The sequence below is a fragment of the Watersipora subatra genome, chromosome 3 (assembly GCF_963576615.1).
Source record: "Watersipora subatra chromosome 3, tzWatSuba1.1, whole genome shotgun sequence".
In the NCBI taxonomy this organism is placed as follows: Eukaryota; Metazoa; Bryozoa; class Gymnolaemata; order Cheilostomatida; family Watersiporidae; genus Watersipora; species Watersipora subatra.
The window spans coordinates 70,201,880-70,222,888 of NC_088710.1; the positions used below are offsets into that span (position 1 = coordinate 70,201,880).

Sequence of the window (21,009 nt, forward strand, 5' to 3'; positions counted from 1 at the left end):
GACTAAATCGATTGTTAAACTTTTGTTGAAGTTTTTCTATAAAGTGAGTCTAATCAGCTGTACAAGAGGCCATTTTTCATCCTCATCTAAAATTTCTTTTAGAGTAGATAAGTGAAGCATATCACCTTACACATCCACTAGAAACATTTCCAACTTATGGGAGAAGGCTTAAACAGCTGGTAGTGTATCAATGATAGTCTTGTTCTTCCCTTGAAGCTTGAGGTTCAGACCATTCAAATGGCCACAGATATCAACAAGGAAGGCAAGGTCACTCATATCTTTAGAAGGGCTCATCATTTCTGGAAACTGTCTTGCAATCAGGCTTGTGCATGTATTTAAAAATAAGGTTAGCTCCTGACGAATACTCCACAACCTTGGCAGAACATTTCTCTTACTTAGCCATCTAATGTTATTGTATGTTGGCAAATCTTCACTAGTGGTATCGCTTTCTTTGAGAAACTTTCTTAAGTTTCTGTGTCTGAGAGCTGATCGACTTCTGAGGAAACTGATCATCTTCATAGCCTTACACAGTAGTTGTTGAAAGTGATCATTTAGTTTTCCGCATAAAACAGTGAGGTGGATGAAGCATTGGAATGCTAGCATTGATGGCATATCCTTCTTCAATCTAGCTATGACACCTTGCTCTCTTCCAACCATGGTTGGAGCGCCATCTGTTGTTACAGATATGCAGTTGTGGAGAGTTATCTTCATATTATCAAGTCCTTTAACGAGGGCATCATAGATAGCCTGGCCATTGGTTTCGCCTTCTAATTCAACCAAATTAAGAAGCCCCTCCTTCCTTTCTTTACCATCAAAGAATATGTAACACAGGGTATAGGACTAAAGAATTATACTATGCTTTATAAAGAAACATGCTGATGCTTTATAAAGAAGCATGTAGTATAAATGTGTGGGTTAGTATTTTGGAAACAAATATCACAAAATAGGTGCATCTTTTTCTACTTGGAGTTATGTTCTCTCTTTACTGTCTTTTAAAATGCGCTTGTATGATTTCAGCTTGCAACTGCATGGTAAAATGACATTGCCAGTTGTTAGTGTACACAGTAGCCTACATACCTTACAAAAACTGCTAATTGAACTAAACCCATTATATCAGTAGATTCATCAATAGCAATTAGAAAGTAATCTGCCTGGTCTATTATGGTTTAGCAAAGTCATACTGAGATAATCATAAATGCTTTCAATTCTACCAGTGGCATTTTTCCTAGAAAGTGGTATTGCCTTGACTTTACCAATTACATCACGCTTATCTGGAAAAAGTGTTTCCATAGCCTCCACCATGCATTATTTACAATCTCAGCATGAGAATAGGGAAGCTTGCTTTTGCTGGAATCTTTGACACTCGTAGAGGAGCTTCTGTAGCACGTTTATCAGCAGCTATGAAAGAAACTAGCATATTTTCTAAAAAATTTAGTGATTTCTGAAGTTTATCTAACTTTTGATGTCTAGCTACAGATCCCAGTAGAAAAGTAGTAGTAAACTCTCTGTGTTTCATCTCATGATGTCATTTGATGTTCGTCTTCTTGTTAGCGGACACCATTTCCTGGCACAATAGACATTGCAGTTTTTCATGCCTAAAGATGAACGCATATTCCAGGGTTCACTCATCTTAGAATTATCTTGTAGATTCGTTTCTATTTCATTTACTTTGTGAAGTTCTTATTGTAACTCTGAAAATGGTTCGTTTTGTTAAAGATGTCATTGCTACTCCCACTGCATTATTTGGCTTAATTGCAAACGACATGTTCAACTACGTGACAGCATCTTATATAAGCCAGCATTATGAAATCATGATGAAATGAGTTCCTGATGAACATTTCTAGAGCATTCTAATTTTGTCCTCATTAGGTCAGCAACAGACATTATTACATCGGAAAAGCTAAACGTGCATGATGCCATGAGCTATGACTCATGATGCATGTGTAGGCTATATATAATGCAGTAATAGTGCACATTTAAATAAGCCTAATATGTCACAATGCATGTAGTTTTGTACAGTATATTATAAGGATATTTCTACACACGTCAACAAAATTTGAATTTTCACAGAGTTGAAAGAGCCGCAACAAAATTTGCAAAGAGCCGCACTTTGCCCAGCCCTCGCATAGTATGTCTCTGGTGTGAATTCCTTGGTGTGATGGTGTTACCGTTGATTTGGTTTCGCGAATGGTTTATTTATGAGCTAAGAGTGAAAAGTAGGTAGTTGTCTTTGCTCTTTGTTTTTGGCCGCCGCCACATTGCTCACACAAGTTCAATATTGAATGCTATCTTCTAGTAGTGAGCGCACTCGCAGTCTCAAATGGATTCATTTTTCATTATGTAATCGAAATAATTACAATTAAATTTTGATTACATTTCATTTAATTTTTAAATTACGTAACGCTGAGTCGCCATAAGCTCATAAAGGAGTTGTCTTCTAAAAACAAAGGTATTATAATATACTGTATTGCACAATTGTATGTATGTTGTGTATTGTACAAGAATCCCTAAGGTCTTGTATGACTTTGACAAGCAATATATATTTAATTGAGCTCACACTATTTTTTACATTGTTATATTTAAATACTGTATGCATAGACATTAACATACGAGACAATTAGCTCTTGATTATGCATGGGGCACGAAGCGGAGTTGACTTAGAGCACAGAGTATTAAAATGCAAATTAATCAATCGCTATATTTGCTTTTTTCATGTAATGATATAACATCAATACTAATTTGGCTAGTAACACATAGCAATGCCATAAAGATTGTTTGTGAACAACTATATGTTAGACAATTTTATGGGTTTTATAGCTTATGCACTACATTAACAGTTGATGGTCCATTGCGGCAGATATAACTAATTATATTAACAGTTGGTGTTGCATTACTGCACATATAACTAATTATATTAACAGTTAGTGGTGTATTACTGCACATATAACTAATTATATTAACAGTTGGTGTTGTATTACTGCACATATAACTAATTATATTAACAGTTAGTGGTGCATTACTGCACATATAACTAATTATATTAACAGTTAGTGGTGTATTACTGCACATATAACTAATTATATTAACAGTTGGTGGTACATTACTGCACATATAACTAATTATATTAACAGTTGGTGTTGCATTACTGCACATATAACTAATTATATTAACAGTTAGTGGTGTATTACTGCACATATAACTAATTATATTAACAGTTAGTGGTGTATTACTGCACATATAACTAATTATATTAACAGTTGGTGTTGCATTACTGCACATATAACTAATTATATTAACAGTTAGTGGTGTATTACTGCACATATAACTAATTATATTAACAGTTAGTGGTGTATTACTGCACATATAACTAATTATATTAACAGTTAGTGGTGTATTACTGCACATATAACTAATTATATTAACAGTTAGTGGTGTATTACTGCACATATAACTAATTATATTAACAGTTAGTGGTGTATTACTGCACATATAACTAATTACATTAACAGTTAATGGTACATTACTGCACATATAACTAATTATATTAACAGTTGGTGGTACATTACTGCACATATAACTAATTATATTAACAGTTGGTGTTGCATTACTGCACATATAACTAATTATATTAACAGTTGGTGTTGCATTACTGCACATATAACTAATTATATTAACAGTTAGTGGTGTATTACTGCACATATAACTAATTATATTAACAGTTAGTGGTGTATTACTGCACATATAACTAATTATATTAACAGTTGGTGTTGCATTACTGCACATATAACTAATTATATTAACAGTTAGTGGTGTATTACTGCACATATAACTAATTATATTAACAGTTAGTGGTGTATTACTGCACATATAACTAATTATATTAACAGTTAGTGGTGTATTACTGCACATATAACTAATTATATTAACAGTTAGTGGTGTATTACTGCACATATAACTAATTACATTAACAGTTAGTGGTGTATTACTGCACATATAACTAATTATATTAACAGTTAGTGGTGTATTACTGCACATATAACTAATTATATTAACAGTTAGTGGTGTATTACTGCACATATAACTAATTATATTAACAGTTAGTGGTGTATTACTGCACATATAACTAATTATATTAACAGTTAGTGGTGTATTACTGCACATATAACTAATTACATTAACAGTTGGTGTTGCATTACTGCACATATAACTAATTATATTAACAGTTAGTGGTGTATTACTGCACATATAACTAATTATATTAACAGTTAGTGGTGTATTACTGCACATATAACTAATTATATTAACAGTTAGTGGTATATTACTGCACATATAACTAATTATATTAACAGTTAGTGGTGTATTACTGCACATATAACTAATTATATTAACAGTTGGTGGTGAATTACTGCACATATAACTAAGCTTGGAAATTGACTAAAACACTCTGCTGAAAATGATCTTTCTTAACTCTGCGTCTGATACTAGAGTATTTACTACTGGGTCTGTTATGGAATTACACATGACAATGTAGATATAAAATTCGAATGCTAATGGCTGAGCAAAGCTGGTTAATGCGTAGTAATCAGTCAGTTGAGAGAACAATAGTATGAAATTTTTCCATGTTCACCCCATAATTTAGATGTATTTGCCATATAATTAGAAAAAATATGTATGAAATTTTGCTACCTATCAAGTAAGTGGATCATCTTGATCCGAAGGAACGGAAATTAAGTTTGCCCTCAAGTAATCACCGTTTTCTAATCTTTCAAATAATGATGTAGCGACCATGTTGATTTGGATAGCAAAGCAATGCCCCATCATGGCCATCAATAGTGAACAGTGATGTATCAAACAATTCTTTCACTTGTTACCACTTTTACGGTATACAATAAATGTCATGCTAGTTAAGTTACGTCTACTTTGTAAGCTTAATCATGACAGTAGGGAGACAACTTTACTAGAAATGGCTTCATCTTTAGATAAGCATATTTGTTAATTTTACAGAAGATGCATTACAGTGTATTTGCCGCAGAAAATTCTGCTTCAAGTTTTTTGTAGCTAACAGTGCTGACTTGTGCTGAATCTCAAGTGTGTGCTATATTTTATAAGGCACATTGAGAACAGGCAATAAGGATGACAAACAGAAAGATATCCTTACTTTCAGCCATATTTTTTCTCCTCATGTTTGTAGTGGGCAGTTACCACACCAAAGACATGCAAAAATATTTACTTTTTACTATCACTTTTTTATGACATTAATTACCTTTTTTGTACATCACCAAACTTAATTAAAACCATTTAGAATGGTGGTAAAATGAGGGGAAGGACAGGGAATAGGGCATCACAATAACTAACCTAACTCAGTTCAGTTGAAAGTGAAACTAACCTAACTCAGTTCAGTTGAAAGTGAAACTCAGGAACTAGTTCGTGTCAGGCGCAACTCATGTTGAAGTTGTCTCTCTTAAAAGTGGTAGTCTTGTAAGCCTTGCGTAGACTGAATGAACAGATTCCACATTTGTGGAGTTGAATTGATTCATCATCTTATTAATAACCTAAACCTACTGTAGGTTTAAAAATCTAGCAGCGATATGAAAAACGACAATCTGTTTCTTCATCCACTACTTCATCAGTTAACTGTGTGCATTGGTAGTACTATACAGAACACTGTTGGTAGAAGGTTGTGTCACTAACAACGATTTCAATCCTGAAAATGATTGCAAGACACAAAACAGACTATTTCACAGACAGAAGAGGTTTGGTAGCCCAAGCAATAAATGTACTACGGCGTAGAGTCTGATATAAATCTGTGCATTGAATCCAATTTCTCACAATGGACAATACAGTAGCTTGTAAATTATAATTATTGCACATGAGGAGGCAACTTAAGTTTTCACTGATATTCAGGTGATGGAGGGGTAGTTTAAAAGATAGCAAACAGTTGATAAACGATGTGGGTTTAACGCATGAATACTGCAGCCAACAGCCTCATAATCAGGATTTCTAAAGAGAAAAGCAACAGAGATTGACTTGGAATCAGCTAGGAAGATAAGTCGATTAAATAGTTCCTGATAACTTTTTCAAAATTCCAGGGAAATACTAATAACTGAAACTAGCGCTGGTTAATTTGGGTGTAAGTTGATTTCATCATTACCCTAAGCCACCTATTATTATTTTGGTAAATACTTTTGCTATAGTTTTATGATTAACACAAAACCATAAAAAATTGCTTGATGACTGTAGACCACTGCAACATTTCAAACTATCATTTATCTGTCATTACATTGCATTTGTTATAAAGTACAATTTTACTTGTTTTTGCTTGAAGGCTTCACTTGCTTTGCTGCCTTTACTGCATGCTATGAATGAAAAGTGTTGCAATACTTTTGTAGGTCATTAAACTTTTTTTTTAAGTGTGTGACGCTGCAGAACAAATAACAATGAAAAAGCGTAATTAGACTTCTTTTGAGTCTTGTATATTTTTTCATATTTTTATTTTAAGTTTTTTCCGCAAAAAAACTCACATTCAATCTCTTGCGGCTGACTAGACATACCTTATGTTCCAACAACCTAAGCTAATTTGGCATTTAATCAACTACTTGAAGGTAGCCAAATTCTCACCAACACTACAGTATGTACAATTCATGTTCTTATCTATTTATACAAATCTTAAAGTTTGTGTATGTGTATGTGTGTAGTTCGGTTTGTTCAGCTATGGCTATTAAAATTTAGGGATGAAATACCCGTTTCATGCTGGATTTGATCTCGAAACCTCCCGCTCACCAGGCAAATATCTTACTAAATAAGCTTTGCGAAATTGATGGACTCATTGGGCGATATATGTCGCTATGCGGGTGAACATACGCATAGCTTACGTAATGGAACAACGGCACTAAGGCTTACTCTTACTGCTTTTATTAGTAAGTACTCAAAGTACTAGCTTACTCAAATTAACCATTGGCAATGTGCCAGGCTAATGGCAGGTGACAGGCAACTACATTAACGGTCACTGTTACCATAATAAGCTGATTTCTAATACCCATGCAATGCCGGGAATTCCACTAGTATTGTATATGTATGAGTATCTATATATATATATATATATATATAGATACTATATATATATATATATATATATATATATATATATATATATATATATATATATATATATATATATATAACAAGATAATGAACAAACTGTTCATCAATAATCCATCTAGAGTGTATTCCCTGTTCAAAGGTGAACTGCAGAGGCCAATGTCTGAGCCTCCCCGATCTAGCACTTCAAAGTTCTGGAAGGACATCTGGGAAAAAGAGACCACTCATAACACCACTGCAAATTGGCTGAAGAGACTTAAAGAGAACCATCAACACACTGTGGCTCAGCAAGGACTCACCATCAGCAAAGATGACATTAAGTGCAGAGTGCAGCGTATGAAGAACTGGGCAGCACCTGGCCATGACATGATTCAAGCCTTCTGGTTAAAGAAATTGACATCACTTCACACTAGAATGGCTAAGCAGATGGAATACCTAATAGAACAAGGTGACCATCCAGAATGGCTGACCAAAGGACGAACTGTGCTTCTGATAAAAGATCCAAAGCAGGGGCCGATTCCCAAAAACTATCGACCAATAACGTGCTTGCCCACCACTTGGAAACTGCTCTCAGGAATAGTTGCAGACAAACTGGAAGAGCACATGAGTCACTATATGACCAGTGCTCAGAAAGGAATTGGGCGCAACACCCGAGGAGCTAAACATCAGTTACTGGTGGATCGGACGGTCTGTCAAGACAGCAGGAGAAGGCAAACCAATCTTGCCATGGCTTGGATTGACTACAGAAAGGCCTATGACTCAATTCCCCATAGTTGGATACTTGAGTGCCTCAGTATGTACAATGTTCACCCTGCTCTTGTGGCATTCATCAAGATGTCAATGACCAAATGGAAGACGGAACTGGAGGCTAATGGCAAAAAGCTGGCGAGTGTACAAATTAAGCGAGGCATCTATCAAGGTGACTCCTTATCACCGCTGCTCTTCTGCATATGCCTAAACCCTCTAAGCAATATGCTGGAGGAGACTCAATATGGGTACCAGTTTAAGAGTGGCACCAAGATAAACCACCTCTTCTACATGGATGACATCAAGCTGTACGCTAACAAAGAAAGGGACATCGATTCGCTAATACACCTCACTCAGGTATACAGCAAGGACATCGGAATGACCTTCGGTATTGAGAAATGTGGAAGGCTAATTCTTAAGAAAGGCCATTCTATGCTCACAGATGGCCTAAGAATGCCAAATGGTACCATCAAAGATATAGAAGAAGGGTACAAGTACTTGGGGATTATGCAAAGCAACATCAACCACGAAGCGGAGGTACGTCACAAAGCCATTACCGAATACAAGAAACGCCTTCGGCAGGTCTTACGGAGCCAGCTCAATGCCAAGAACCAAATCATGGCAATAAATACCTACGCACTGCCAGTAATAAGATATCCAGCAGGCATAATAAAGTGGACAGAGGAAGCCATCAAAGAAACAGATATAGCAACTCGTAAACTGCTGACCATGCATGGAGCACTCCACCCAAAATCTGATACTATTAGATTGTATCTTGATAGGAAAGATGGCGGTAGGGGACTCAAAAGTGTACAGCAGACAGTGAAAGAGGAGGAGCAAAGCATCAAAGCATATGCAGCCTCCATGGCCATCTCAGATAATTTGCTAGCAGAATTTCAATCGGCTGCTCTCACAACAGACCTACGCCCTGATGGTGAGGAAATTGACTGGCACACGAAACCTCTTCATGGTGCTTACCACCAACAAATATCTAAGGTTGGCGATCTTCACCAGACATATATGTGGCTGAACAAAGGAAACCTAACGGCCAATACAGAGTCGTTAATCATGGCAGCCCAGGAGCAAGTGCTCCCAACAAGGCAACTCCTAACGAAAATCTATCACACTAGAGACGATCCTAGATGCAGACTGTGCAAAGATGCACCTGAGACCATCCAACACATCATCAGTGGATCCAGACAGCTAGCAGGGAACGCATACACTGAGCGGCATAATCATGTCGCAGGTATTGTGTATAGAAGTCTATGTGATGAGTATGGCCTTAATAAACCACAACACTGGTGGGAAGCTCCTGGTAAGGTCAATGAAAATGACCGCGCTAAGATCCTCTGGGACTTCTACATCCAAACTGACAAGCATGTCCTGGCAAACCAACCAGATATAGTGGTGGTAGACAAGGAGAACAAGAGGGCTACTATAATAGATATAGCAGTACCCAATGACTACAATATAGCCAGCAAAGAAAAAGAAAAGGTAGAAAAATATCTCCCTCTTGGAGAAGAAATTGAAAAATGCTGGAATGTAAGAACAACCGTAATCCCAGTAGTCATTGGGGCACTGGGCGCAATAACACCGGCGCATAAAATGTGGCTTGCCCAAATACCAACAACAATCAACTCAGGTGAGTTGCAGAAAAGTGCGCTATTGGGAACAGCTAAGATCTTGAGACGAGTGCTCAAACTCCCAGGTCTCTGGTAGGAGACCCGAGTTAGAGCAGAATTTACCACCCATACGGAGTATCCGGGGTGAGGAAACAATTTTTTATATATATATATATATTTATCAAAGTTCGTCTGTCGTCGTCGTATGTCTGCATTCCGGCTATAGCTATTATTAAAATAGCTGTAGCTGGACAACGCTGATGCAACGTCATGGCGTACCATCATTAGAAGTCTAGCGGTCCGGAATTTTTCATTGGCAATGTGCCAGGCCACTTGGCAATGGCCTGCAATGACAATTGCAATTGGCAATGACCTTACCAACTGCGCTATTTGTCCCGTATTATATATATATACATATATATACATATATATACATATATATATATACCTATATATATATCTCTTTTTTCCATAAATACAAACAAATAAATACATCAATATTTATATTTTCTTTGCATTATATTTGCATAATAAAATTAACAATTTTCTATGCAACACAAAATATCGGAATCGTTATCTGAATCGGATTATTTTTCAATAAAAATCGGTATCTGAATCGGCTGGTGAAATTAGAATCGGGGCATCTCCACAATTTGCCTTCTGATAGTGTCTTTATTAGGCTAGTGAAAAGGTTGATTGATTACCAATGCAGCAAAGGGTTGAGGCTTGCTCCTATCCGTTCTGAATCTGCTCTAGAGCCTTATCACTTTGAGAAAATGAAAGTGTACAATGCATTGAATTTCTTCAGTCATAGTGTATCTTGTGCATTGAAACTCATGGTTGAATATTCAAAAAGCCCAGACTCTGAGCTTAATGTTCTCTATGTAGAAGGTGAGATAGAGGAGTTTGAGTCAACTGCATGGTTCACTTCAACTTCATGGTTCGACTATATGTCAAGCAGGCAGCCAGTAATGGCTCTATCTCTCTATAATATGGAGTCGTACAGCTTAGCTATAGAGTTACTTAAAGAGTTCATTGTAGCTATTCAAGGTATGAAGGTAGGTGCAGGTGATCGGAAACCTGTGCAGACTGGTGTGATTCTGTCCACAACATCTATACTTGACATGTTTGAGGAATTACTCCAGTCTCAAAAACTTTCTTCTCACTTCAAGATTCACTCAAGATTGTCTTGAGAATCTATTTAGCTAAGTTAGGATCAAGAATCCAGTTCTAACTTGAGTTTAGAAATAATTTGAAAATTATTATGACGGCTCAATTTTTGAAAGTCTCTCGAACAGGTAGCTATGATATTGATGAAAGTGGTTATCTTGGTAACCTATTAAGTTCAGATATTGAGCCCAAACCAGCTGTCGATCAGACAACATCACAATACATGATGTCATTGTCTTTAGAATCGAACATTTCTGATGATGAGAAAAATTCTCTCTACTACGCTTCAGGCTACTGTTTAAAGTCTCTTAAAAAGTGAAAAATAGTTTGCCAAACATGTTTTCAATCTGCATCAACTTCAGATGCATTAGATAGGGTCAGTAAGTTGGTTCAACTTAAGTACTATAAAACTGGCGCTTTATGTCGTGTTGCTGAACCAGCATATAATGCTATGCTGAAATGGGAAATGATTTGCAGGGCTAATGTAGAACAAGCATCACATAGAAACATCTGGAGAGCTCTGATCGATGGCTGTGGTAGGGTTGCCAGCATAGAGGACATTGTGCTCGAGTGTCATAACTTACCATCTAGGTTGCTTAGCACTTTTATAGACACTAGGCTTAGGTTTTTTGCAAAGACCAAACAAAAAACTAGGTAAAAGTCAAACTGTAGGATCTACCAAGGCCAATAAGGCCTATAAGGCCAATGGCCAAAAAGGCAAAGTAATCATCCATACGTTCACTTCAGTTTATGTTTACTAACTTAGTGTCTGTAGCAGCTCTACTACTAGGTGCTAACTGCTATAAACCCGTATTAACAATATTTATATATGTATGTGACCTTAATGTGTTTCTAGGAGCTCCACTACTAGATGCTAACTGCTAATAAACCCGTATTGACAATAATTATATATGTATGTTTCTAGCAACTTCATTAAATCGACTGCATATATTATATACTTGATATATTTGGCCTTATTTGGTGCATTTGAATATATATATACATGTATGTTGTTTGCAAACCCTTGCCCAACCACATGACATATCTAATTTGTCTATTTAATTTTACTGCATTTGAATATGTGGGTGTATGTATGCATTTTATTTGCAAATATATGTGTGTGTGTAAAAACCTCAACTCAGAGTTTTTATGGATTTGTGCTCTCTGTTTTTGCTTGATCAGAGGCAATAAGGCAGTCAACGATACTACATATCATATCATACTACACAACTGAAGTATCATATGTTAGCGAGTACTGCCTGTCATGCAAGCTTATTGGCCAATATTTACTTACGTGGTTTTTTATTGGCTAGCAAATACATCGCCTATAACAATGAAATGAAACCATTGCGCAAAGTGGAACTAAGATGGCGTCTGTAAATGGTTGATGGCATAACTTTTACACTCAATGGCTCTGGAGGAAAGTTCGCGTTTTGTTGGAGGTGTGGGGACGCCCCGCTATATGACTAGCACTACTTCAGGGACACAAAAATAATGATTCAAAGAAGTAAGCTATTTTGCAATTTATCCATAGAATTAATTATTATACTTATCAAAGAATGTTTCATAAAAAATTGCTTTATGCTTAACAGGTATCTTTAGTTATAGGGCTACATATCCTTTTCCGTTCATAGGCGCGGAGCCCGTTCGCGTAGTTTTACGTTTTGCATATCTAGAGTCACTTTTTCGAATAATGAAAATGAATATTCAGTGTGAAGTATGCTCTACGAGTGCATATGCTAATGTTTCTTATGCGTGTGTAGCTGTATCGCCCAAAGTATTTATTCAGTGACATTTACCAATATCATTTGTAACATCCTAGAATCTACCGAACATATTGAACCGAGAAAGACATTCGACTAGAGCCTCTCTCCGGTCTTATTAGAACCTTGAATTGGTTAACATCCTATTTGACTGTTAAGGCATTTTTCGGCGCACATACTGTTTTGTTAACCAATAAATAAAACTATTTTGGTAATGACCTACTGGCCTATCTGGCTCAGCCAAATGAACAGTTACCGATGGCAATGTAGCTGTGACTTCGCCATTTGAAGCGTTGTATATCCTGCTAATAGTCTGAGTGTCGAAATTTGAGCAAGTGTCAGTATTTCAAGGTGCATGCAAGCCTAGATGAAAAATTAGTCGATTCAAGGTGCCTGTGCCCAAAACTGCGATGGCGTAATTAGCAATAGACTTAATTCGTTGCCATCTATTCCATTTTATTATATTGCTTCATTAACTTGAACAATTCAATTCAATTAAGAAAAGTAAGTTGAGAAACTTTCTTCATTTTTGGCTATGTGTGATAATAATTCAAGAAGAGGTATTACTGCTCGTCGTCTGAGAGCTAAACTTCGTAAAAACAAAGAATCTTTTGCTGATGAGTTTGAATTCAGGATGTTTGTGATCATCTGCTTTAAAAATGAGGTGAGCTCTAATATAGACCCTTTCAATAAGCCGTATTGGTCTAGCAAAGTACCACTGTTTCATAGCTTACCACGATTCAACAACTATGCTTTTAAACTTAGGAGTGCTACAAATCCAGCACAAGTTGAATTGTCTTACTAGGTTTTCGATATAGCAAACATGGTGTGTAGATAAAATGTTGCTTTGCGACATGTAAGTGATTTGCATTTGTACCAATTGCATTATACGTTTGTATCAGGCCAAGCAAAGAGCAGTCTTTGAAGTGGAAAAGGTTTATCCACTTATGACCAATGACTGTGAGCTTAAGCTAATGGAGGTGAGTGTATTATTCATAGCTTTAAAGTATCCAACTCAAAGTGTAGCCTTTTGATATTTTAAAGTATTCATGGGTTAGGTGAAGCTTCTATTGGTCTAGCGTTATTCCAAATAAAGCTTGATAGGAAGTCAGAAGGGTCTTGTACTTTGATTTACGATTAGCCTAACAATTTATTATTTCATCGATCACTAAAAAGTTATCATATGTGCTAGACTAGTGAGGATGAAATCTATAAGCTGATAAGTTTTTGTTATCGTTCAACACATACATGTAGTAGTCTATGGTGAGACAAATAGTAGGCTATGGTGAGACAAATAGTAGGCTATGGTGAGACAAATAGTAGGCTATGGTGAAACAAATAGTAGGCTATGGTCAGACAAATAGTAGGCTATGGTGAGACAAATAGTAGGCTATGGTGAGACAAATAGTAGGCTATGGTGAGACAAATAGTAGGCTATGGTGAGACAAATAGTAGACTATGGTGAGATAAATAGTAGACTATGGTGAGACAAATAGTAGGCTATGGTCAGACAAATAGTAGGCTATGGTGAGACAAATAGTAGGCTATAGTGAGACAAATAAAATGATGTATCATTTCTGGCTACCCATTTTACTTTCAAATCCATTTGCTGAATTTGCTTTATATCAGGACCTTTTCGCTAGCAAAAAGAAATCTGCTGTGAGTTTTACTCCCAGTAAAGTTATTCTATCACATATTTATTGTATTGGTTTATTTCTTTGGGGAAAGATGACTTAAATGATAAGGCTTGCAATAGCATATAATAACGTGAGCGTTTTACTTGGGGCTCTATTAGAAATCTATACATTATTCAACCATTCTTGAAGTTTGATAGATGGCTAGGGTCAGTATTCATCATTTTGCTTCATTATGACAGTTTATTATATTCATATATGTACATAGGTACATGTGTTGATGCAACAAGGTTGGATAACTCCTCTTCAAATATTGAGTAAGCATAATAAATGCATAGCAATACTCATGCTTGGTAAGAGACCATTATGAAAAGTGTTGTATGCTCTCTACTCACCTTTTGGCTAAGTAAATGTTAGGGTGAAATGTGATTTAACAGCAACCCAGTCAAGCAAATTATGTTCCTAAGTTTTTCTCTTTTTGACAAAAAGGAATGGAAAGTCCCTAATTAATAATTTGTTCAAGTTTTTTTGTTAGTTCATAACCTCTGGACATGGTATGACAGGTTGTTTTGAATTTTTTTACGGAAGCAAATAATAATTGATTCTTGTCTATTATTCGTGCTTGTTAGAATGATTATGTAAGGGAAGACAAGACCATGTTACATATGATTTTAAAGTTATAGTTGTTCCTTCGCGTTATTCTCACTAGTTTTTTGACATTGTTACTTGTATAGTGCTGCTTGCCAGTCAGTGTTGACAAAATTGTTAAAAGTATAGTTGTTGGTTAATTAGCAGTGCATGTATGGTTGACATTTGTCAGCCCCTGTTTTCAGAATAGGTACAACTATGACAGACAAAGTACAACAGAATTGGGCAGCAATAGCTTTGGTTACATTAAGATCAGCATGCTAGGCCATAGAAAGGGTTAATATATTGCTCCAGATGTTGATTTTATTCAGAAAGCTAACAAAGATGAGCATCATGTGCAGAGTTCAGTGGAGTTGCTTTCTCGGGATATAGTACAACTTCATGCTCGCAAGTGGCAAAGTAAACGACGTGATGTAATTGGATGTTCAGATAATATAGATTTCATGGTCTGGCCACGTAAAGACATTAACACCATAGAATGTCATCTATTTTCTCGCTGGAGACATGAGACAAGCTCATCCTTCAGGCCTCTGGTAGGTTTAGCTCTAATCAATTCCATTCATGGTTAGGTACTATACATTAATTCAGTTTTCACCTTTTCTTTGCTTGCTTACTTGCCTTGTCTTTTTGTCTCAACACGTCTCTCTGTTTTGCCGCGTCTCTCTGTCTCGCCTTGTCTCTCCGTCTCACCTCGTCTCTTCTTCTCACTGCCTCTCTCCGCGTCTCACCGCGTCTCTTCGTCTCACCGCGTCTCTCCATCTTATCGCGTCTCTCCGTCTCACCGCGTCTCTCCTTCTCACCGCGTCTCGCCGCATCTTTCCGTCTCGCGGCGTCTCACCGCGTCTCTCCGTCTCCCCGCGTCTCTCTATCTCACCGCGTCTCTTCGTCTCACCACGTCTCTCCGTATCACCACGTCTCACCGCGTCTCTCCGTCTCCCCGCGTCTCTCTATCTCTCCGCGTCTCTCTATCTCCCCGCGTCTCTCTATCTCCCCGCGTCTCTTCATCTCACCGCATCTCATCTTTTCATCCTAACTTGCCTCTATCCAGCCTAATCTACCGTTTTTATTATGCAGCTGATTTTTTACCGCATATTATTTGAACCTACAGTCTTGTTTCACTCTTCACCATGCCGAGCTGGAAGCAAAACTAGAGGTGTACGAAGACCCATGCAAAGCAAGCGGATGTATCATTACCAATTCCCAACAAACCATGTTCCTGTTTCTCTCTCACCACATCCTCGACGCAAGCAGAGGGCTGGTGTCAATGTTTAGAATGCATAGCCTGTGTGTGTACCTGCCCCAAGTGAGTACCTTTGGCACATGTAATTCCCTTGACGTTGTTTGCAAATTGTCTCGAGATTTGTTGCCTGAACAGATGGGGACGAGTCTACTCTTGACTTAGGACTTAGTGTTCAATGGTTTGTTTGCGGACTGTTTTTATGTTAGATACTGACTGGAACATTTTCCAAGCCTTTTGTGGAGCATTCTAAATGCTCTATTGAGAGTATTAATTGCATGCACAAGTGAGATTCCAAGTGGTTGCTAAAGCCGTTTCCTTGGCCTGAAGATGGCGCATCGCGTAGTTGTTTCCTTTCTAAACAGTGACACTGAATCACAACAGAATGAAATCAACACAGCTGTTTCCTTGATGGCATTGCAGCACCATATGGGGTGACTACTAAAGCTGTATGAAAACCTAGTAATTATAGTTAAGATATACTTTTGTTTTACTTTATTTTAGACATACAATTTGTTCTCTTTGCAACACACATGTAGATCTTGTTGTTTAGAAAAAAGTGAAAACATCAATTGTAATTAACATTGAAGATATGCACTCCCTTTAACTCGACGTAAAATTACCATAATCATGGATCCTAAATCCTGGATGATGGACTCTAAATCAAGTAAAAGTGACTAGTAAAAACAGAAAAATTTTTGGTACAAATTAATAATATCATAGTTACTGTATAGTCACTTAATTAAAAGACACAGTTTAGTTTTTTCCTTTGCAAGGAGCCAAACGAGAAAATTTGGGAATATCTTGTAACAGATCAGACAATTTACATGTATTTACTGTTCGTATAATATGAAATCCTATTAAATAAATGTTCTCAGAACGGATTATTTACATTTTAGGAGCGTCTACTGCGTAAATATATGTGTATGAGCAAGCCTTAGTACTACTGTCATTGTATCTCACTCTCATAAAGTATCATATATTACCTTTCTATGCAGCTGGATGTCTAAAGGTTTATAGTTGAAGTGATATGATGAAGTACAATCACATTGCATCAACTTAATCCTAATCTTATCTAGTTCATCAGTTCACGCCAATCTGTAGCAACAAAACAGATGTTAACATTTGATCAACCGCGATATTATTTTAAACAAAACTCGTGCTTGACATCACCTTATCACGTAGCCTCATGTTTTAGAAGCATTTCACAGCATCTCATTGTATTTGCTGACTCCATGCACCTTCCTCGTGGTGCGTAGCGTTTTAAGTGAGAAATAAAAATGCTAATTTAAACTTTGTGCTATTCTATTAGAACTTTCCTTTTCAGTTTAAATAGTGAAATTTTGTCCGGCTGAGCTTTACAATCACTTTTATATATGAAACATCAAATATGTAAATAAACATCTATGATGTAAGTAAGCATTGGAGGTGTAAATGAACGATAGAAGAGGGTGATGTTACTTCATAATTTTTACCTCTATTCATTGCTAGCAATGAACAAACATTTTATTGTGGTCACTGATGATAGAGATATATCAACGATCTCTCATACTCGCAATACAATTCTGTTCATTTTGTGTGGGCAAGCGATATGCATACAGTAATACCTCGACATAAGAGTTTGATGTGTTTCGGAACCAAGCTAATATGTTAATTTTCTCATATCTCAAATCCGCTTTTTCTATTTAAAATAACTAAATATAAATTAATCCGTTTCCAAACTATGAAAAATCACCTAAAAATGGGATATTACAGTGGAAAGATGTGTTATTAATTATTCTAATTTACCACCTACGCTCACAAAGTAACAAATACCTATCTATATATGTATAAACAGTTAAAATCACACCTCAACATACTAGTGCCCCAACATACTAGTGCCCCAACATACTAGTGCTCCAACATACTAGTGCCCCAACATACTAGTGCCCCAACATAGTCGAAAATCGAGATACAAGCAGCATTTTGAGTAAGCTTCTTCTTTAAGATACAAGTAATATTTGAGATACGAGCATACGAGCCGGTTCTCAATGGCCACTAAATGGTCAAGTATGCGTGAGACCGCTTGCGAAACAGCATCGCTCAGTCTTTCTTCTCGAACCAGTTTGAAAACAGTTTTTGAAAGGTCGGCTAAAAGTTATAGCAAACGTGAGGAGAAAAGTGCCAACCCGGGAATGGATAATAAAAAATGGAAACGATAAAATTAAAGTTTAGTGAAAGATTAAAACTTAGCTTAACAAAAGTTTAGTCTAACGAACGCGTTTCTGTCTACTGCGTTTGTCTCAAAGTTAAAAACTTACAGTAGTGTTCATAGTAATGTTGCATTTTAGCAATTAAAGAATAGAGAAAGCATAATATTATTATGCTTTATTATTCATCTTGAGGTGTTGACTGATGTTCTAAAAAAAGAATCAAGGAGATCGACCAACCAGAAGCTGAGATATAGCCAGCCAAACACAGGTCTACCAAAAAACATAAGTGTTTTGGTAATCATCAATATATGACGTATGAAATCGACTTGTGTGCCATTGGTCAATTAAGCCAACTAATGCGCTCTCCTATAACAATCACGGCGTTTTAATTGGTTTAATACCTGGAAGTATAGAACAATCAAATTAGGCCTAACAATCATCGCTCCTAGAATTCCGAACCAGTCCCTCTGACGTGTAGATTAGTTTTAGCATAAAATAATTACACGCATCTATTATTTCGCAACATTTCGCTATCTTGCTAGTTCAGCTCAGTTTTGTTGTTCTTCTACTTAGCTTCCCTATTCAGACTTATCTTTAGCGTTGCTCAGATTTTTTTTAACTATAGCTAATAAATGGAATCAATTAAATCAATCATCAATCTCGGTTATCATTTGGAATTTTCTACAAATTATATTAGTTACATCATTTATTCTATACGCAGTTATATTATTATTTTGTATAATATGCATTATGATTATTTTATAAATCATAAAAAATAATCATAGATAAGATAATAGATCAATAGAAAAATCAAATCAAAAGTTATCGTTTTCTTTTCTTATAAGTCTTTTTAAGATTATGGCTGTAGTGAACTTACAGTCTGTTAATAGTGACGATAATCATGAAAATCAACTGAATTCTGCAGTAGATACACAGTAGAAGAGTCCTGCAGTAGATACACAGTAGAAAAATGATGAAGGAACAAAAAGTCCCATTCCTATTTCTTATTCTAAACAAACTGCAACTCGCATATATCGCATATAGACTATACACGCGCCGTTCGTTGAACAGATGATCTTCGGAGCATATCCGTGGAGATTGAGTTAAAATTTGAAGCACAATAGTCAAAATCTGCTCTTATGCTTTGAAAAATCATGGCGAGGGGTTGTGGGCAAATGCCTTTACCACACAATGTGTGGTTGATTTTTCTGAGAAACCAGAGCTAGTCTGTAAATTATTTAGTATCGCGAGAAGCGTTTCACATCTCGTAGCCAAAACGATCATTATACATAACGGCGGTAAGGGTGCGCAACTCCGACACATGACCATTAAGTCAATTTTATACGTCAGTTTTCGGGATTTTCGAAGGGTTTTCCTCTGATTCTTTATTAGGTAGACCTGTGTTTGGCTAGCTATATCTCAGCTTCTAGTGGGTCAATCTCCTTGATTCTTTTTTTAGAACATCAGTCAACACCTCAAGATAACTAATAAAGCATAATAATATTATGCTTTCTCTATTCTTTAAATAGGCATTTGTTACCTTTTAGCAAATATACTAAATTACAACAGTTAAAACACGTTTTTTCACCGTAAGATTCTGTTTTATGTGGTTTTTCATTCATAGTAAGGTAATAGATCAATTTGTGTTAAGTTATTTTATATAGGAGTTTAACTTAAATGAACAGTTTACTATACACACACATGAAAATAAGTTTCAATCTTGCGTTACAGGAAACTTGATTGTAACTTTGTTTTTGTTTTCGGTTTTTATTTTTCTACTGCTTTTGGCTAGGCCTTTTTGCCTCGCTCTTACTTTCACTTTTAGCAGACCTTAAAACTTTCAGACTGATCTGACAAGAAAGACTGAGCGATGCTGTTCTCGTAAGCGGCCTCTCGTGTACTCGGCCATCTATTGGCTGCATCAAGAACCTCCTCGTCTGCTCGTATCTCAAATTTATCTCGTATCTCAACGCAAAAATTTACTCGGAGTTTTCCTCACATCTCAAATTTCTCCTTTTAAGTTGGGACATTCGTATGTTTAGGTATTATTGTATTACTATATTGTTTGATGTGACTATTGTTAGCGCCCAAGTTCTTGGTTTACACAGAAAATGAGCGTTATTAAGCTTAGCTTTCGTTTGTGTTGTAGAGTGAGCTGATGAACTGGAGTCGGGGTACAATGGAAGAGATAATGGATCCACTTTTAGCCAATATTTGACTACAGTATATATTTCATAGAAACAGTATACCTCCACAGCACAATAGTTTTTGTATTCGAATATCCAGCATTAAACTAGCAGCAGTTATTGTGGATATTAATCACTTTATGAGATGTAATTGCTCACATATGTATTATTATGCCTGTCATATCATCTTTCAATTATGGATCGATTCTTTTCAGTTATTTTTTCTATATGATAAGCTTTAAACACGTTGTTGTTTCATATGCAGTTGATTTGTGAGTGATAACATTCATATTATTAAACCAATCTGGATCAGTCTCTCAATAGAACCTCAGGCTATGTTTGCCATATCGCTCCAGGACTTGCTAACAGTTGCAGTACAGACCCATTAGTTTATTTAGGCCAAAAGTTTTGCGTTGTGAAGGACAAACAATTGACAACAACTCACAACTGTTGTAAGTTCAGCAGAGATGCCTTATTTGTGTGCAAAACCAACCTTGACCAAATCTATTTGCATATGCACTTTCTACAGCGCTAATGAAAAAGTTTAAGAAGTTGGTTACATAACTGCAGGTAAAAGAAAGTCTAGTACATAATGAATGACCCACAAGTGTGTTACACCTGATTGTGTGTTTAACACTGATTCAATGTTCATAGCCGGTCAAGCTAGTATGTAATAGCGGAGACTCCGCTGAGTGGATGTAATCCCCTGACA

General features: G+C 36.4%; 2 protein-coding genes across 2 annotated transcripts; one reads left to right on the forward strand and one right to left on the reverse strand.

The window, feature by feature from the left end:
- Positions 1-168: 168 nt before the first annotated feature.
- LOC137390950 (protein FAM200B-like) lies at positions 169-711 on the reverse strand. The gene has a single exon (XM_068077263.1). The coding sequence runs from the start codon at positions 709-711 to the stop codon at positions 169-171; it is 543 nt and encodes a 180-aa protein (XP_067933364.1).
- Positions 712-12,275: 11,564 nt separating this feature from the next.
- Positions 12,276-20,612, forward strand: LOC137390188 (uncharacterized protein C6orf62 homolog). The gene is made up of 5 exons (XM_068076477.1): positions 12,276-13,064; positions 13,303-13,380; positions 14,994-15,215; positions 15,791-15,985; positions 20,261-20,612. Exons 1-5 carry the CDS (start codon positions 12,936-12,938, stop codon positions 20,327-20,329), a joined length of 693 nt encoding a protein of 230 aa, XP_067932578.1. The 5' UTR covers positions 12,276-12,935; the 3' UTR covers positions 20,330-20,612.
- Positions 20,613-21,009: the final 397 nt, after the last annotated feature.

Bases quoted from the DNA above. Each gene is read 5' to 3' on its own strand.
- LOC137390950 (XM_068077263.1), bottom strand. From the start codon at position 711: ATGAAGATAACTCTCCACAACTGCATATCTGTAACAACAGATGGCGCT.
- LOC137390188 (XM_068076477.1), top strand. From the start codon at position 12,936: ATGTGTGATAATAATTCAAGAAGAGGTATTACTGCTCGTCGTCTGAGA. The intron at 13,065-13,302 runs GTGAGCTCTAAT...CGTTTGTATCAG, and splicing joins TCATCTGCTTTAAAAATGAG to GCCAAGCAAAGAGCAGTCTT. The intron at 13,381-14,993 runs GTGAGTGTATTA...GATTTTATTCAG, and splicing joins GTGAGCTTAAGCTAATGGAG to AAAGCTAACAAAGATGAGCA.